The 16,306-nt window shown below is 50.1% G+C and overlaps 1 protein-coding gene across 1 annotated transcript in view; it reads left to right on the top strand.

Moving 5' to 3' along the window:
- nhsl2 (NHS-like 2) overlaps positions 1-16,306 on the top strand; it is a 69,915-nt gene that overhangs the window by 28,959 nt on the left and 24,650 nt on the right. The window contains exon 2 of the mRNA XM_055502997.1: positions 14,656-14,883. Within this exon, the coding sequence (XP_055358972.1) occupies positions 14,656-14,883 (228 nt within the window). The remainder of the gene's footprint in view (positions 1-14,655; positions 14,884-16,306) is intronic.

Here is a 16,306-nt window from a genome sequence, read left to right as displayed (position 1 = left end):
AGCAGAGAGGATGAAGGAGAGCAGAGACGAAGTGGAAAGAAAATGAGGGGATCTTTGAAAAGGAGGCATGTTTAGAGATCTGAGGACGGATGACAGACCAGGGAGGCGACGGCCGGGGACGAGGGAGGGGAGGATGTGGCTTTAAAATCACACATGCAAAGTGTTTATGTCATGCTGCAGAGCTGCGCTGTGCACACACACAGTAAACACACCCATATGCTCCGCTCACATGCTGCGAGTGCAGTTTGTGTTGCAGCCTGCGCACACGCAATAATCAACACAAGACGCTTCCCGGCATGTTTGACCTTGACTCTAATCAGCGTCTGAAGCACATTTATCCCTGTTAGTGTCACCAGGTGCTGCATTATATACCAGACACTGTCATTTACGCTGATTACCGATGTGATGATGATACGCTCAGGGACAAGAGATGTAATTGATGCTAAGCGGATGGAAGAGGAAATGCGTTTTTCGTGAAGGACACTGTGCACTAATAAACAGCAGAAATACTCACTTACACACTAGTATGACGGCTAGCTACAAGGATCCCTGTATAAATGAACAAATATGTACAAACGGACCCAACGAACTTTAAAGTAACTACAAAGCTATTTACAAAAACAGCACCAACATCCACAGTGTAACTGGACAGAAGAACAAATGACCCCAGTACCTCTCCCAGTGTTTATAAATGATCTGAGTCCCGTTGATGCTGAGGATGAAACTAATGAGTCGGTTTGAAAGTGAGCCATGCTCCGTGTGATGATGTCGACAACCTCCATTGTGTTGTTTAATACACATCCACCTCTGCGAGTCCAATACACTTTGCACGTCTATGTTGAGTTCTACAACAGCATCTCACATTTGATCACAGTGATTGGTGACGCGGCGGCTTGTTTCCCCCCGGTTGCTTAGATTTCTGATGCCACAAACGTGCCAACAGTGTCCCTTCTATCTAACGATCTAATGTCCCTGATTGGACGGGGTCCACCACGAGTTGGCATCCATTGGCCGAGCCACAGCAGGAACGCAGGGTCCCATGATGCTTAACTTGACATCGGGCCCATCTGCTCCGTTTTCTATTTCTGTTCTCATCATTTGCCTTTTCATTAATCCTAACACATGTGCTGTCCATCATCTTACATCATTTCACTACTCGCATAAGGCTGATCTAATAGTTACACATGCAGCATCGTTGTATGGAGCTTTTGTCTCTACTGCTGCTGTGGAAGCTTCCAGTCTCATGCTCTGAAACCTGCGTCTCCCCTGTTTTTCTGGTCGTTTCATTCACCCGTTCACGGCGACGCACGCGACTTGGCCGCGCGCTGAGCACGTTCATTCACACATTTCCACATGGATGATGTAATGTCAGGCACAGCCAGCACCCTGCAGCACGAGCGAGAGACGGGGCGAGCGAGGGGGAAGGAGCGCGTGAGCGAGATAATTGGATGGAGGAGGGTTTAGCGAGAGCGCCCGAGCGATTTGAGGCGCGATACCCGAAGAGACGTGAGACGGAGCCGGCGAGGAGAGCGAGACGTGGTGGATACAGGGACAAAGTCGCGGGGATGAGGGGGGGGCTGCTGTTGCCATGGCAACCACACAGGTGGTAAAGCAGGTCAATTGAGTGCTGGGGATGCGTTCACTGGTTCGTGCATCTCAGAGTAGTTTGTAGTAGTTCACAGTGTGTGTGTTTTTCTCATGGAAAATCGCACAAAGTCCTGCTGCTGAACAAACACGCACACGTGAGACTGTCTCCTCTAGACTGAACGCTTTGCTAATTAAAGGCTGTAGTAAAGCTTTTATCCCTCTCCATGCTCATCAGAATTAATGATGATGCTACGAAGGAGGATGGAGACAATGAAGCCCAGATGCTTTGCTGAAAGGCTTTTAATGTGGTTAAGGGGTGATGCTAACAGTAGACCTGCACATGTTTTCATTTGTTTTTTCCATTCAACTTCAAAAAGTAAAAGTATGATGGCTACACTGAGATGTCTCGCTCTGATGTGCAGGGGTTCCGTCGCCATGGCGATCCAAAGGTCCCCGCGTGCAGCGCGTTCCGTAGGTTTTCTCTGTTGCACACAGTCACTGCGCTTTAAAGCGGAGCCGCAGTCCTGGTGGTGACTAAGCAGCTTCTCTGGCGCTGTCAGGGGTTTAGTGCCTTGCTGAGAGGAACCTGTGCTGATGCATTTAAAAGGGGTGGAGAGCATTTATCATGTGCGCTGCTTGTGGTGGAGATGTGCGGACTCAGCAGCCTCACAGTCCCCGGCCGCTTCCTGAACACCGGGCTCCCAGATGTCAGATATTAACGCCGGCCCATGACTCGGAGCTACACAGATACAAACATGTACAACTTCACTGTCAGATGTGGAAATGATTGGCAGCTTTTGAACTGGGACACGTCGCTAGTGAAGGGGTTTTCTCTGCTTTCACAGTGACTTAGCACTAAGTCCACGCCTTTGTTTCCAGCAACGTAAGCAACGAGCTCACACTAATGTAACAGTTTGCAGCTTGAACAGCATCCTTAACCTTTTCTCCTGTGTCAGGTTTAGTTTAGACCAAAGGTCAAAGGTCAGGAAGTTTCCCTTAATGCATCACACAGACGTTACTGTGGGCTCTAGTCGTGCAGTTGGATTCGTCTTTGTGTTGTTTTTCTTTAAAAACCAGCACTGCGTGGATGTGGAAGTGAATCACCTCTTATAAAGCGCTCTCCACATTCTGCGAGGCATGAACTACTGTAAGTGTGTGAGTGCTGTTAGTCACTCTTACCTCCAGCGGCTTCAGTAGGTGTTGAGGCGAGGAGGAAGGAACGGAGCCATTGGTGATGGAGCAAAGAGCCGCGTCCACTGACCGCTGTTGTTCAGCGCTGCCTCACGCTGCTGCTGATGTGCACTATCACCGTTCACAGCTTCTGATCAGATTCAGAGCGGATGTTTTGTTTCTTTTTACTACTTAAAGGAATAAAATGACATCTTCTGCTGAGCTGTCGCTGACTCTTGTTCCACATGGGTGCAGTTCTCTGGATGTGTTCAAGGTTCTTTGTTCTCATTCTCCACATGGTCCCATTCCCACCAGCTTCCATGGGACCTCGGTGGGTTCCTTTAAGGTGAGGGCTGGAGGGGGCGACGGGAAGGGGAAGCGCTAGGGGGGGAGAGGGTAACGCCAGGCACCGCCAGCTTCCTTCCTCCCTGTCCTCGCGCTGCAGACGAGGGAAATCACTCCTTCCCAGCGTTCTCGCCTTCCATTCTTTCTGCTCCCCCCGTTGTCGCTGCCCCGCTCTCATTTTTGCCCGATGACACGCTCGCAGCCACAGTCTGAATGAGTCACTGGCTTCACCTCGGAGGCAGGCGGCCTCTCCTCCTCTTTCACTTCGCCACTTTTGCCGCTGCGCTCGCGCTCGGTCGCCGGGAGAGCGTCTGCGCCGGAGACACTTCACAAACACGGACATGGAAGTTTTCTGGGCCCGGCCAGGTAGGACAGGGGATGGTTGGTCTGTGGTGGGACCTCAGAAGTCTGCTCAGATGAGTTGGATCAGGGAGAGGAGTGCTGCTGCTGCTGCTGCTGCTTCTCACGGAGGAATGTCCCACTTGAGCCTAACGTGAGCGTGTTGCATGTGTTTGTAGTTGCATCATGGATGTGTGTGTGTGTGTGTGTGTGTGTGTGTGTGTGTGTGTGTGTGTGTGTGTGTGTGTGTGTGTGTGTGTGTGTGTGTGTGTGTGTGTGTGTGTGTGTGTGACATGCAGCACAAAAAGCTTTTCGATATTTTAACGCGCCGGAGAATTGTTGAGAAGGAAAGAAGTAAGTAAAAAAGAAGTGAGGAGCATAATCACCTTCTAAACAAGACTCACCTTCATCACAAACTTTTTCATTTCCCCTCAAGCAGCTCAGTTTAAAAGTTCACAGTGTTACTGTGATGATGACTGAGTGAAGTAGTAAAACCAAGACTTCACGTTTTTATTGCTGCACATTAAACTTCTCCAAACTTCAGCCTGACATATTGGGTATTTTGGGAAAGTTAGCTTAAATGAGAGTTTTCTTGACTTCAGTTCGCAGCCTGTCGTGCTTACGTAAGACGGGCTCGGTGTGTGTTTGTGTGTGTTTGTGTGCGTCACCTCTGAAAGGCTCTTTGTGCACTGAAGAGACGACACTTTGCACTTCGCTCGTCTCTCTCCCCTCACACCGGCCTGCTAAGGTGCAGGAGACACACACACACACACACACACACACACACACACACACACACACACACACACACACACACACACACACACACACACACACACACGTTGCTGAAAGTGCATTTCGACTCTGGCTGGGCCGCACTGTGGTTTTAAACTCCGTTACAATGGTTTCCATAGCGGTTATAATAATGTCTAACACACACACACACACACACACACAGACACACACACAGACACACACACACACACACACACACACACACACACACACACACACACACACACACACACACAACTGAGATTGCGCTTTCCACCATTTTATACTGCAGTATGGAAAATGCATGAAACATCACACGCTTTGGATAGAGAGAGAGGGAGAGAAAGAGAGAAGAGATACCATTTGATGTTGTCACTTTAGTTTGCAGATATTTTCAGTGATGGATGTTCACATCTTTAATCCAGATTCAGCTTGAGACCATTGTTGATGGTTCACTTTAATACAGTTTTTGTTGATTGATGGGAATGAATGAGATCTGACATCTATGTTCATTAATGTGGTTTTGATGACAGTAGCAGTTTTTATTTTTGTTCTGTATGTTGTCTTGTGACACAAAATCAATCTTAGTCCAAACTGACAACAATGTTAATAAATGATTGAAAATGTGGGAAAATGTGATAATGCACAGTAAGATATCATAACATAATGATTTTGCATTAGAGAATTGTGTAATTTAAGTAATATATAACCTTCAACACCTTACTAACCTAATTAGTAATATATATTATATATATATATATATATATATATATATATATATATATATTATAATATATATATATATATATCTATATTATATATATATTATATATTATATCAAATTTTTAATTTAATGAAGTTTTGATAATGCAGTAAAACCTGCCTGTCTGAGTCTGTTTGATTCTATGAGTGTAGGCGTTCATCACATCCAGACGTCTGCGAACTCTGCACAGAGGTCGCAGGTACGCTTGAAACCCTCCCGTGCTAAACGCAGGGAAATATTAGCGAGCCTGAGCAAGGTTACAGTACTGTGCTGTCCTCTGGGAGCAGATTAATCAAGGAATGAAACAAAGACATTGTAGGAGAACAAGAAGGAGGAGGAGGAAGACGAGGGGACAGTGAGATGAACAAAGCTTTAGGTTAAAGCAGTAGAGAAAGTCTAGGACAGGAGGCAGGTGAAGGAAATGTTCTAGCAGCACAAATAAACATGCACATATACAGTATCTAACAATCTATTCACTTCACTTAGCTGCTCAGTCATTTCTAATTTGAGTAAGGACATTATTTTCTATTATTATTATTAACACTATCATTATTTGTGCAGTGAAGTCAGAGTCTAGTCCAGTGATCACAGGCTGCTGGGTGTTGTCTGCGCTGTTTGTGTGTCTGGTTGAGCAGGAAATAGATGGAGAACTGTTTCCTGTTAGATTCTCCTGGAATCGGTCAGACCGAGGCCTGCGTGTGTGTGTGTGTGTGTGTGTGTGTGTGTGTGTGTGTGTGTGTGTGTGTGTGTGTGTGTGTGTGTGTGTGTGTGTGTGTGTGTGTGTGTGTGTTAGCCAATGATGTAATGAGAGGTGGTCTGTGCAACGTCAAGCCTCCAGACATACAACTACACACACACACACACACACACACACACACACACACACACACACACACACACACACACACACACACACACACACACACACACACAGAAACGAATGAGTGGCAGTTTGAAGGGAACACAGATTCTTTATGAACAGTGTTGTGGCTGTGAGCCCTAATCGCTTGCCGGGTGCCAGTGGGACTCGTAGTCTAGCGTGAGACAGCGTTAAGTCTATCAAAGCAGACTAGAACTACAGGAACCGGTGCCAGAACAAACGAGAGGGCCTGGCAGCTGGTGATAAGGTGCCTCTGGGGAATGGAGTTGTTCACTCTGTCAACTGCCATCCACCACCAGCCTGGCACCGGTGTTGTTAACAGTTTAATGGCAGCTCCAGTAAACAGTGGATGAGGATGCTGTGGCCTCTGGGTGTGGCTTCATGGAGAATGTGAACATGGGTGTAGGACAGTCCAAACTCTGAGCTGAGGTGGTGTCATTCCTTCATGCTCTGGTCACGCTGGGCGGATACTTTGATGTGGTGGGTTTCCTTTGATTCATATTTCATACTAAAGTATCGACTGATTCATCTTTAAACCTTTTTAAGTCTGGTTCTTGCAGTGAGATACTGATTAGCCTGTGTGACTGTCGTCATCATCCTCATCATCAACATCAACATCAGCATCACCTCCACGCTGTCTCAGTCAATCACTACTTATGAAATAGTTGATTTACTTGACATGAAGCAGCCGTTTATCAAACGTCTGAACTCAGACTACTTGTTCATACAAACACACAACGTGTAGCTGCACCGGCTCCTCTAAGTGCGACAACAAAGACGTTTGTACGAGTGTTTTATGGGAATGAAACACTGCAGCGGGAGCGCTTCGCAGCCTGCTAGAACACAGAAGTTTGCAGCATTAAATATTCAAAGCGCCACTCGTGTTGTTCTGCATGAAATGTTAAAGCGGCGTCGTGTAGCGCTTGTGTTGGAGAAGCGCAGACGCGGCGTGTGAGTCGTCAGGCCGCCTGTTAATGCGCCGCGACCGGCCGCTGACTGCGGTTCCCTGTGATACCTTGTTGCGTTTAGGAGAAGCTGTCTCTGTGGGAAACGGGCTTTACTTCACACAGCGCCTGTCAAACTCCTCTGTGGATTCTCTCTCGCTGCTGTATTTCCTCAGAATATTACTGTTAAACTTTGTGTCTGTGGGTGAGTGTTGCAGATGTGTGTGTGTGTGTGTGTGTGTGTGTGTGTGTGTGTGTGTGTGTGTGTGTGTGTGTGTGTGTGTGTGTGTGTGTGTTTCTGTGCAGAACAGCCTGGTGCTGCAGTCAGGTTCAGGTTGAGGTGTGAGGGTAATGCTTGGGGTTGGGATAAGATGCATTATGTCAATGACTGTCCTCGCCGCTACAGAAGGACGAACCAGTTAGTGTGATGGATGAGCCACAGCAGGATGGGTGCGCACTCACCTCCACTGATGGGGTCAAAGGTCAGAGAAAGACCTTGGCAAAGAAAAGTTGTTGAAAATTAAGTGTGTGTGTGGGGGGGGGGCATAATAAACTGGGCGGGGCTGCATACATGACTGGGTAAAACCATTGACCTTGGGAGACCTGTGGTATCACTTCCTGTCTGTTTGCTGCAGTCCTTTCCTCTGGGACCAGTAGAGGGACACACACACACACACACATACACACACACACACACACACACACACTCAAAGCTCCCGACCTCTGGCAGAAGCTGCTGAGTCAGCCCTGTAGGTGCTGCTCGGTGGAACCTCCGTGTGTGTTTGTGTTATCAATCACTGTGATAAACGATCGGGGCCGTGTGTGTGTGTGTGTGTGTGTGTGTGTGTGTGTGTGTGTGTGTGTGTGTGTGTGTGTGTGTGTGTGTGTGTGTGGTGACTGAATCAAAACAGTGACACACAGTCCATCATGGCTGGACGTGACGCGAGTTAATATTGTTGACGTGTCTGAGTGGGAAGCAGAGCAGCAGCAACAAACTCTTTGTTCTGTACAGGAAGTATTTCCCTAAAAGTTTCTTGTTTCCTCCTTCTTCATCGAAGCGGTTGTTACGAAGCAACGTGTTCTTCTCTGTTTAACTCTGAACCTTCGATGGCACCGGCTGAGCCCAAACCGGAGGAGGTTCCAGTTATCACAGTATTGTAATAAAAAGAAGGACACAAGTGGTGCAGCCTTATCTGTCCTCGCAGCCTTTCCCTTCGTATCTGAAACGGTGGCTGTAGATATTAAATCTGTGGCTTCGAGGCTGCACGTCCTCCTCGTGGCGTTCCTGGAGACACTCGGCGCCACCGAGTAACTGGGAGGCGCTCTGCCTCTGACCTCGTTTGGAGAGATTAGCACCGAAGGAGTGTTTTAAGGGGATCCGAAGGGATTTTGCAGTTCGGAGACGCGCGCAAATCGAAATCAAGCGCGTATTTGGGTCAGGAAGCTCGAATGACACGGAGTCAGACGCTCGGGCGCTGCCGGCGATGTGGCTCCAGAACACGCATGACATCAAACGTCAGGAATCCTGCTTTTGGGAAGCAGGCTTTTAGGAGCTGAGTGAAGCCGGCCGGTATTCTTTTAATGAGCGAGGCTTATTCGTTGGCTGCGTGTTGGGTCACTGTGGGCGTTCGGAGGTTCTGTGGCCTGAAGCCCATGGACTGAACGCATTCTGCTTAGAGTTGCTCCAAGGTCACTGTGTAAATGACCGCGTCTGTTGAATCTGCTTCTACCTGTGACCAGTTACTGTGTGAGGTGTTGATCCCTGCATAGACGTGAATCACACACACGGCTGCTGCCTCTCCTCTCACGGTGATGGGTCATTTTCATTTAGTGACAGTAATAAGGCGACATGTGACGTAAACTAGCATGAACTGCTGCAGCAGCTGTGAACAAACAGTGACAGTGTATTGATGAGCTGAACTCAGTGGCTCTGAGTCCGGTGTGAATCTGCGTCAGTGTCACACACGGGTGGATCTGAGTCGTAACGTTTGTCCTTGACAGCATGTTTTAGTGCCGCCTCCATGAATTGGCTTCATCTTTATGAATGGGAGCACAAACAGCGGCACACGCTAGCAGGATGCGACGTAGCGGTGCCTCTCTGGTGCACAGCAGCGGAGCCAACGCTGCACGCTTTGTGTAACAGCGCCGGTGTCACAAAATACTACAATGTTTCGCTTAACTTCGTTCATGCAGGCAAATAAAAAGCATGACAGTTCCCCCTAATTAGTGCACACTCACTGAAACAGTATGTGAAGGCTTAGTTACTGCGTGTGTGTGCGCGTGTGTATGTGTGTATGTGTGTGTGTGTGTGTGTGTGTGTGTGTGTGTGTGTGTGTGTGTGTGTGTGTGTGTGTGTCTCGCTGCAGTTTCCATCCGAGCCCATTTTGCCGTGACCATGGCAACGAGCATGTATCAAAATGATTAATTCCAAATATAAAGACATTGTCTCCTTGTGGCGGCTTTTAGAGACGCGGCTGCTTTTGTGAGTCTGGGTGCGCAGGTGTGTGTTTGTGCGCTCACACGGCCAGTACGCATTAGCTGACTGACCGTCACAATCGAAGTGACGAAAATCCCTGCGTCAGTAATTAGCATAAAATTGGATCTTTGTTCCTGTTAGCAAACACGGCCGAACACATCCAGCGCTTCAATTAGACTCACACACACACACACACACACACACACACACACACACACACACACACACACACACACACACACACACACACACACACACACACACACTCATTACGCACACTTCCAGCCCCACCCTCTCACTCGTGCCTACGATTGCGTGAGGTTATGTGTAATGAAGGAGATGTGACAGAGACGCTAGGGAGCTCTGAGGAGTAAGTGAGTGATAACGGGGACCAAAGGGAAGGAGAGACGAGGGAAGTGGAAGGAAGAGCCGCGTGTCTCAGAAAATAACGGGAAACCAGGCGAGACGGGACGAGGGAGGAAGAAGAATGAGGGCAGCGATTTCCAAAGAAAGTGGCAGCAGGAGTGTAAAAGCGCAAAGGCGGGAGGCGAAATGTGGCTCATGTCACCGTGAATTACTTCCAGGCTCCAGGAGAACACTCACGTTCATCACACACACACACACACACACACACACACACACACACACACACACACACACACCTTCTCTGTGGGACTATTTTCAGCTGCAGATCAATACGTTTAATGCTGACGTCAGTGTTTACCGCAGTAAGCAGTTTGTGTGTTAGTGATGTTATCCTTCATATCCTTCATTTTTAAACGGTCCCTGTGTTTTCATTCATGCTAAATTGATTCCCACACATTTCGCATGTTGTGTTTGCTGATTATTGATTGTTCGTCTTTTAGCTCGGCTTTTACTTTGCGTGGGCCGTCTTACTTACTGACACCAGAGTGGCTGGGCTTTAATCAGTCTCTCTGACTGCTCAGTATATCTCCGAAAGCACCTGGCATTGAGTCGCTAGTTCTTAAAATGCCCTGAGAGTGTCAGTGTTGCAGTATGTTTGCAATTAGTGGCCAGAGCATTAATCAATCACAGAATATTAGGGGAAAACAGCATCTGTGGGTGATGATTAGTGGCAACTCAGTGCTGCAGCTGCTCTAACCCTCATTGTTGCTACTAAGTTAAAGTGTAACTACACAGTTACAACTGTTTCATCAGCCAGTATTTGTGCTTTAGACCTGGCCGCCCTGCAGGGGGCAGCACTGAGCCACAGACTGCCGCAATCCCAGCCTGCACGTGCACCAGCACACTCGCAAACACACGTGCGCGCAGATGTTCCGAGCAAGTCAGACGTGCATCATGTTGAGACATGCACACATTCAATTTCCTGCTAATTTGACCACTTAGGCTGATTCTGAGGGGGACTCAAGCCTGCGTCCAGACCGCGGGGCTCATTAGGGGGTCCCAATAAGGCTGCCTTTAAACCCTCAGCTGTCATCACCTGCCTATGCAGCACGACTATGGCTGCAGCATGTAAAAGGTCTTTATACATCACGGAGGAACTTATTAGAACTGTCACACGCTTCCTGCGTACAAAAGTTAATGGGCACTCAGGCAAAATGGCCGTGGAATAAAATAGTTCTAAGAAATAAAAATGGTCTTGGCGAGTTTTATTCGCTCTAGGTTCTTTGAGTCATCAGTGGTGCATGAATATGTAATTTCACAACCATCAGGGCAGAAGAGTGAGATAGGCCCTTGTCTTTAATATTAGTAGTCACGCTATACTTGCACCGGTAGGAAGGATGGTGGCGTGGGCTTTTCTATGGACAGCGCCGGCGTGAACATGGCACCAGACGACCAAAGTCCTGGAACGACACGCTAATTGACTCGGCTCAGACTCACTGCGTCGTAACACAACAGGAAGTCACCGCCGGCTTGTACCTGCACCGTCACCGTGCCTGAGTCACACCCGGCTAACTGCTCATTTAGCCGCCGGGCTGCGTGGGCCACCACAGTAGTAAATGATACACACTTTACCTGCTGAAGAGCACCGTCCTGTTGTGTGTTTGGCTCCTTCTGCCTCGTGTTCATTTAAAGCTTCTGGTCTGGAGACTCAATACCGTCCTCAGCCAACCAGAGCCAGTCTTTAGTCGTCTCAGTTCAAATTTGCCACAATTTACTACGATCTTGAAGTTGTAGCATTTGTGTACAGCTGCTACGGTATAGTGCAGTATGTTGTGTGTAACCTTGGTATGACAAACACTCACATCTCTGCTCAAAAAGCCTGTTTCATTTTCGTAATGATGCCCAGAAGCACAACTGAACAAACACACAAACACACCACCAACAACAACACGAACCCAATAATGCTCTGTGTGTGTGTGTGTGTGTGTGTGTGTGTGTGTGTGTGTGTGTGTGTGTGTGTGTGTGTGTGTGTGTGTGTGTGTGACCTGCTTGTCTAAATCTGTGTCGTCCCTGCTGACACTCCGACGCACGCAGAGGGGAATGAATTAGCGATGCGCCTTGGAGGAGAATAAACACAACACAACACCTTCCTGGAGCGCGTCAGCATTCGTGAACACGTTCGTGAACGCGTCGGTCACCGTGTTCTGTGGCCAAACCTTCCCTGCGTGAAGACAGCGCATGCACAACCTCTCTGTCCTCTGTCGTGTGGCTCAACTCTACGCCTTCGTGGGTCTGGATGATGCGTTTGAGTCTCAGGTTCACCCCAGCTCCTCACAGGTGGAACCCCAGTGTTCCAGATCAGGGTGACGTCATCCAACGTCATTCTGGGCATGATGTTTAACTGACACAGACCGATCCCTGCAGCTCCCAGCAGCTCCACCACATACACTTACTGGGAACCAGTGTGCCCAGCCTTCAGCGACTTCCTCCAAACGCACGTGTCCGTCCACCACCATCTTTACTCTTTGTGGCTGCATCGGCCCAGTGGCGCCGGCGGCTCCTGTTTCTCCTCCGTCCCGTCCTTTCTGTGCTTTTTGTCGCCGTGGTTACATAAGGGAAAAGCAAAACCGGTGACATTTCCTTTGAGGAGCGCTGAGTGTGTACAAGGCGTGCGCGGGAGCCTGTGTGTGTGTGTTTGCCCGCTGCTCGACTTTTAATCAAGACTTAATTCGCAGCCCCACAGGAAGCAGGTCTGCCCAGAGACTCCGTCTGCAGTAATACTACAGTCCCACATTCAAAAGCCTGCAGATCAATGTCCAGTCGACTTTATGGATCTGAGGATAGGATCAAACCTGCAATTTTCTTCCTCCAGTGGACACGCTCACTTTTAATGAGTCACTTCTGGGATCCAGTTCCACAGACCCAGCATTCCTCACAGATCAGCCTCTCCACACTCTATTGACGTCTGGCCACTATCCACCTGGTTGCATTAGGTGTCTCTCCGCTGCGTTCTGGACCTGAAGGCTGCCGCCGGTCTGCGAGCGGCCTTGTTAGACAGACCACGGCGTCGGTGCGCACTGAGAAATCCTGTTTGACGGCAGCTAACGCAGTCAGCTCTCTGTTCCCGCTCCAGATCTGCACACATACAGAAGCACCTCGGGCCTTGTATGAGTCTCAGATACACCTACACCTCATCATATATTTAACTTAAGTCCCACATCTTCCAAAACGGTTTGATTCAGGCAGCGTGAAGCAGCAGTTACTCAACATGTAAAGGTCTATTTAAGTCTCAGGTCTTGATTCATGGACTAAACTTAACCAAAGCTTAAAATATAATACTATGGATCATGTCCCTGGCTTCCGTCTTGAGCCCTTGCTGGTTTCATTGCAGGGCCCAAAGCCAGAGAGTTCAGGTCTGGAGTTGGTGCAACGTCTCCTCAACGTTTGCATTTGAGCGAGTAAATAAGCAAATGTGACCTCTTCTCGTCCGAACCCCGTTGGACTTGTTGCAGACCCTCATCCGAGCGACAGCCGCTGGTGTCTGTGTGTTCTACGCCCGCTTGTAACTCGTGCACGGCGGGAAGGAGACGTGACGGTGGCGGCGGAGGAGCCCGCGGGGAACGCATGGGATTCAACCCGCTGCACTCCAGCACCGCTTCAACTCCAAAAGCGGTTTGTGTGCGTGAGCTGGAGCTGACGTTTACCTTCAGACGGTTTTAGATTGTGCTTGGTAACAGTAAAGAGGATGCACGTGGGGGCGGGACAATGGACTGTGGGAGTGATGAGACACTAAGCTCCGCCCACCTGTCAGCTTACCTTTGGGCAGGTAGGGTCTGAAGGGCCTTGGGTTGTTCTCTATCGTCTTTGTGTGTCTTTATCGTTGGCTGTGTCACAGTTTACTCTTTCACTTCAGCTCCCAGTTCAAGAAGCAGTTTCCAAAGCTGGTTTCCAGTCCACCAGAGGAGCTGTGACATGACCTGAGTGGCTCAGTGTGAGAGCTATTTGTTCGTTGAACTTCTTCCAAGCCCTATTTCCATGTTCCATGTGTTTTCATGGCCGAGCTGCTGACAGGCAGCGGACGACCTGCGCTGGGCCGTTCCTGGCTTTGTCGGTCATCTTTTATCGGCGGCTGCATGTGTCGGGGGGTTTCATCAGCGGCGGGGTCCGGGGCGACGCCTCATTCGCGCCGACGTTGACTGAGCGCCTCCTGATGGGCTTTGATCGTGTGTTTGCGCCGGAGGTTTGACGGTGACGCGGGCCGACGCCGCCCTCCTTCCTCCGCGTCGCTCTCTCTCTCTCTCTCTCTCTCTCTCTCTCTCTCTCTCTCCGACTCCCTTCTTCTCCGCTCTCCTCCCTTTAAATGTCACCCCTTCGTTTCCTCCCTCCTCCCACTCTTGTTCCTCTTTCTCTCCTCTCTGCCGGAATCCCTCTTTGTGTGTTTCTCCTCTCGTACCTCCTGCCCTAATCCCTCCTTCCCCCCTCCTCTCGTGACAGTCCCTCTATCTTCCTCCCACTACTTTCCCCTCCTAATTAAGAGCTCCCGCCCTCTGTTTCCCTTCCAAATCTGCTCTCTGCCTCTCTCCCTGTCCATCCCTCCCTGCTTTTCTACCTAATCCCTCGTTCTTTCTTCCACCCTCTCTCCTTCCTTCCTTCCTCGCTCCTTGTTCTCCCTGACAACACTGCGTTATGTAATCTATGTCTCTAGGAATTAGTTATGCAAATTCACAGTTTTATTTACATGTGTTTTGTCTCTCCCTCCTCTCTTCCTCTTCCTCTTCCTCCTCTTTACTCTGTCTTCTCTTCCTCTTCCTCTTATTTATTCCTTTTCCTTTCTCACTCCTGCCTTTTCCATCCTCCTCCCTTATACTGTACGTATCATTATCCCCCCCCCCCCATTTTGCCTGCTCCCTCCCTTCCACTCCCCTCTCTGCTCTCCCATTCCATCCATCACTTCCTCCCAACCTTTTCCCTCCTCCCTCGCCTCTCCCATCCTCTCCTCTCTCCCTCGCAGCCACCAGCGGTCTAGAGGCAGAGAGCGGCAGGCGCGGCGGCGGCAGCAGCAGCGGCAGCAGCTACGGCGAGGGCACCCACGGCGGCGGCGGTGGCGGCGGCGGCGGTGCGGCCCACTTCAGGTCTCCATGGCAACAGAGCGTGAACGTGTTCGGCTCGTGGAGCAGGCCGGAGTGTGTCGAGGAGCTGCACCAGCAGGCGCAGCTCAACCTCCAGAGCCTGCTGCAAGGTAAGGACGGACGGCGGGAGCGTGGAGGTGTGTGTACGAGGGGGGGTGGGGGGGTGTGTGTGTGTGTGTGTGTGGAGGCGGACGGGCGGGAAGGTGTTTACATGCGTGTGCGGCGCTCAGCTTCATTGACATGGGGGTGTTGGCCGCCTCAAATCTGCGTGTGTTATCATGCAGATAGGCTCCGGGAGCGGGCGCCTGCATCATGTCCCCCGTTCTTGTGCGCACATTGTGCTGTAGGGTGTGTTGTGTGTGCGTGTGTGTGCGTGGATTCACCTTGCAGCGCTGTTATTGGAGGCAGCAGCAGCGATCTGTGCAGGGCTGCGTGTTGTGGGCGCTGCTCTCCTGCTAATATTGCTCGTGCATGTTAGCACCCAGGGGCGGGTGCTTCGCGCTCAGGTGCAGCTGCTTCTCGTTCTCCATCCCGCCAGTTCCTTCTCTCTCTCTCTCTCTCTGCCCTCACTCTCTGTGAGTCATGCCGTCTCGCCCCTTTGCTCGTCCTTTCCATTAAAACAATCGGAGTGGGTTTGTAGCTGAATGAACGACGGGGGAGTTGAACGGAAGCGCGGCGACCTTGGACAAGCACCTTAAGTCCAGTAGCGAATGACAACACACGAACACGAATCTGTCTGCAGATGTCTCACTGCCAACAAATTCCATAGAAAGAGCAAATCCACGCTGGATTTGGATTCAAACTCCCCGAAACGTAGTTTCATTTGTGGCAGAACTTTTCAGTTCCGCCCGTTTCCAGCTGCACGTGCTGCTGTGGCTGTTGACAGAACCAGGACAGATCGACGGCGCGTCTACGTGACCTGCGTAGCTGCGTCCCCTCGGCTCCTGCGTCGGCTCCATCACCTGTTGATGCCTCCTTCCGCGGGTCATTGTGTGTGATGAAAATAAGATGGATGGTGTGTGTGTGTGTGTGTGTGTGTGTGTGTGTGTGTGTGTGTGTGTGTGTGTGTGTGTGTGTGTGTGTGCGTGCGTGCATACGTGCGTCCATACGTGTGTGTGTGTGTGTGTGTGTGTGTGTGTGTGTGTGTGTGTGTGTGTGTGTGTGTGTGTGTGTGTGTGCGTGCGTCCGTGCGTGCGTGTGCGTGTGCGCGTGTGTGTGTGTGTGTGTGTGTGTGTGTGTGTGTGTGTGTGGTTGTGTGTGTGTGTGTGTGTGTGCGTGCGTCCGTGCGTGTGCGTGTGTGTGTGTGTGTGTGTGTGTGTGTGTGTGTGTGTGTGTGTGTGTGTGTGCGTGCGTGCCCGCGTCCGTGCGCGCGTGTGTGTTCACGTTTCATGCCAGTGTCCGTCTCTTTGGGCGTGTTATATAACGGCGAGGCAGCCAGCTGGGCTCTCTCTGACCACGCTCGCCATCCGTCTCCCAGTGGCCTTAGCAGAATAAAATATTCATTCTCTTCTCCTGCTCCCAACGCTCGCCCTC

This window comes from Betta splendens, chromosome 2 (assembly GCF_900634795.4).
Source record: "Betta splendens chromosome 2, fBetSpl5.4, whole genome shotgun sequence".
In the NCBI taxonomy this organism is placed as follows: domain Eukaryota; kingdom Metazoa; phylum Chordata; class Actinopteri; order Anabantiformes; family Osphronemidae; genus Betta; species Betta splendens.
The sequence above is the reverse complement of the archived record's forward strand: the minus strand, read 5'-3'. Positions and strand labels throughout refer to the sequence as shown.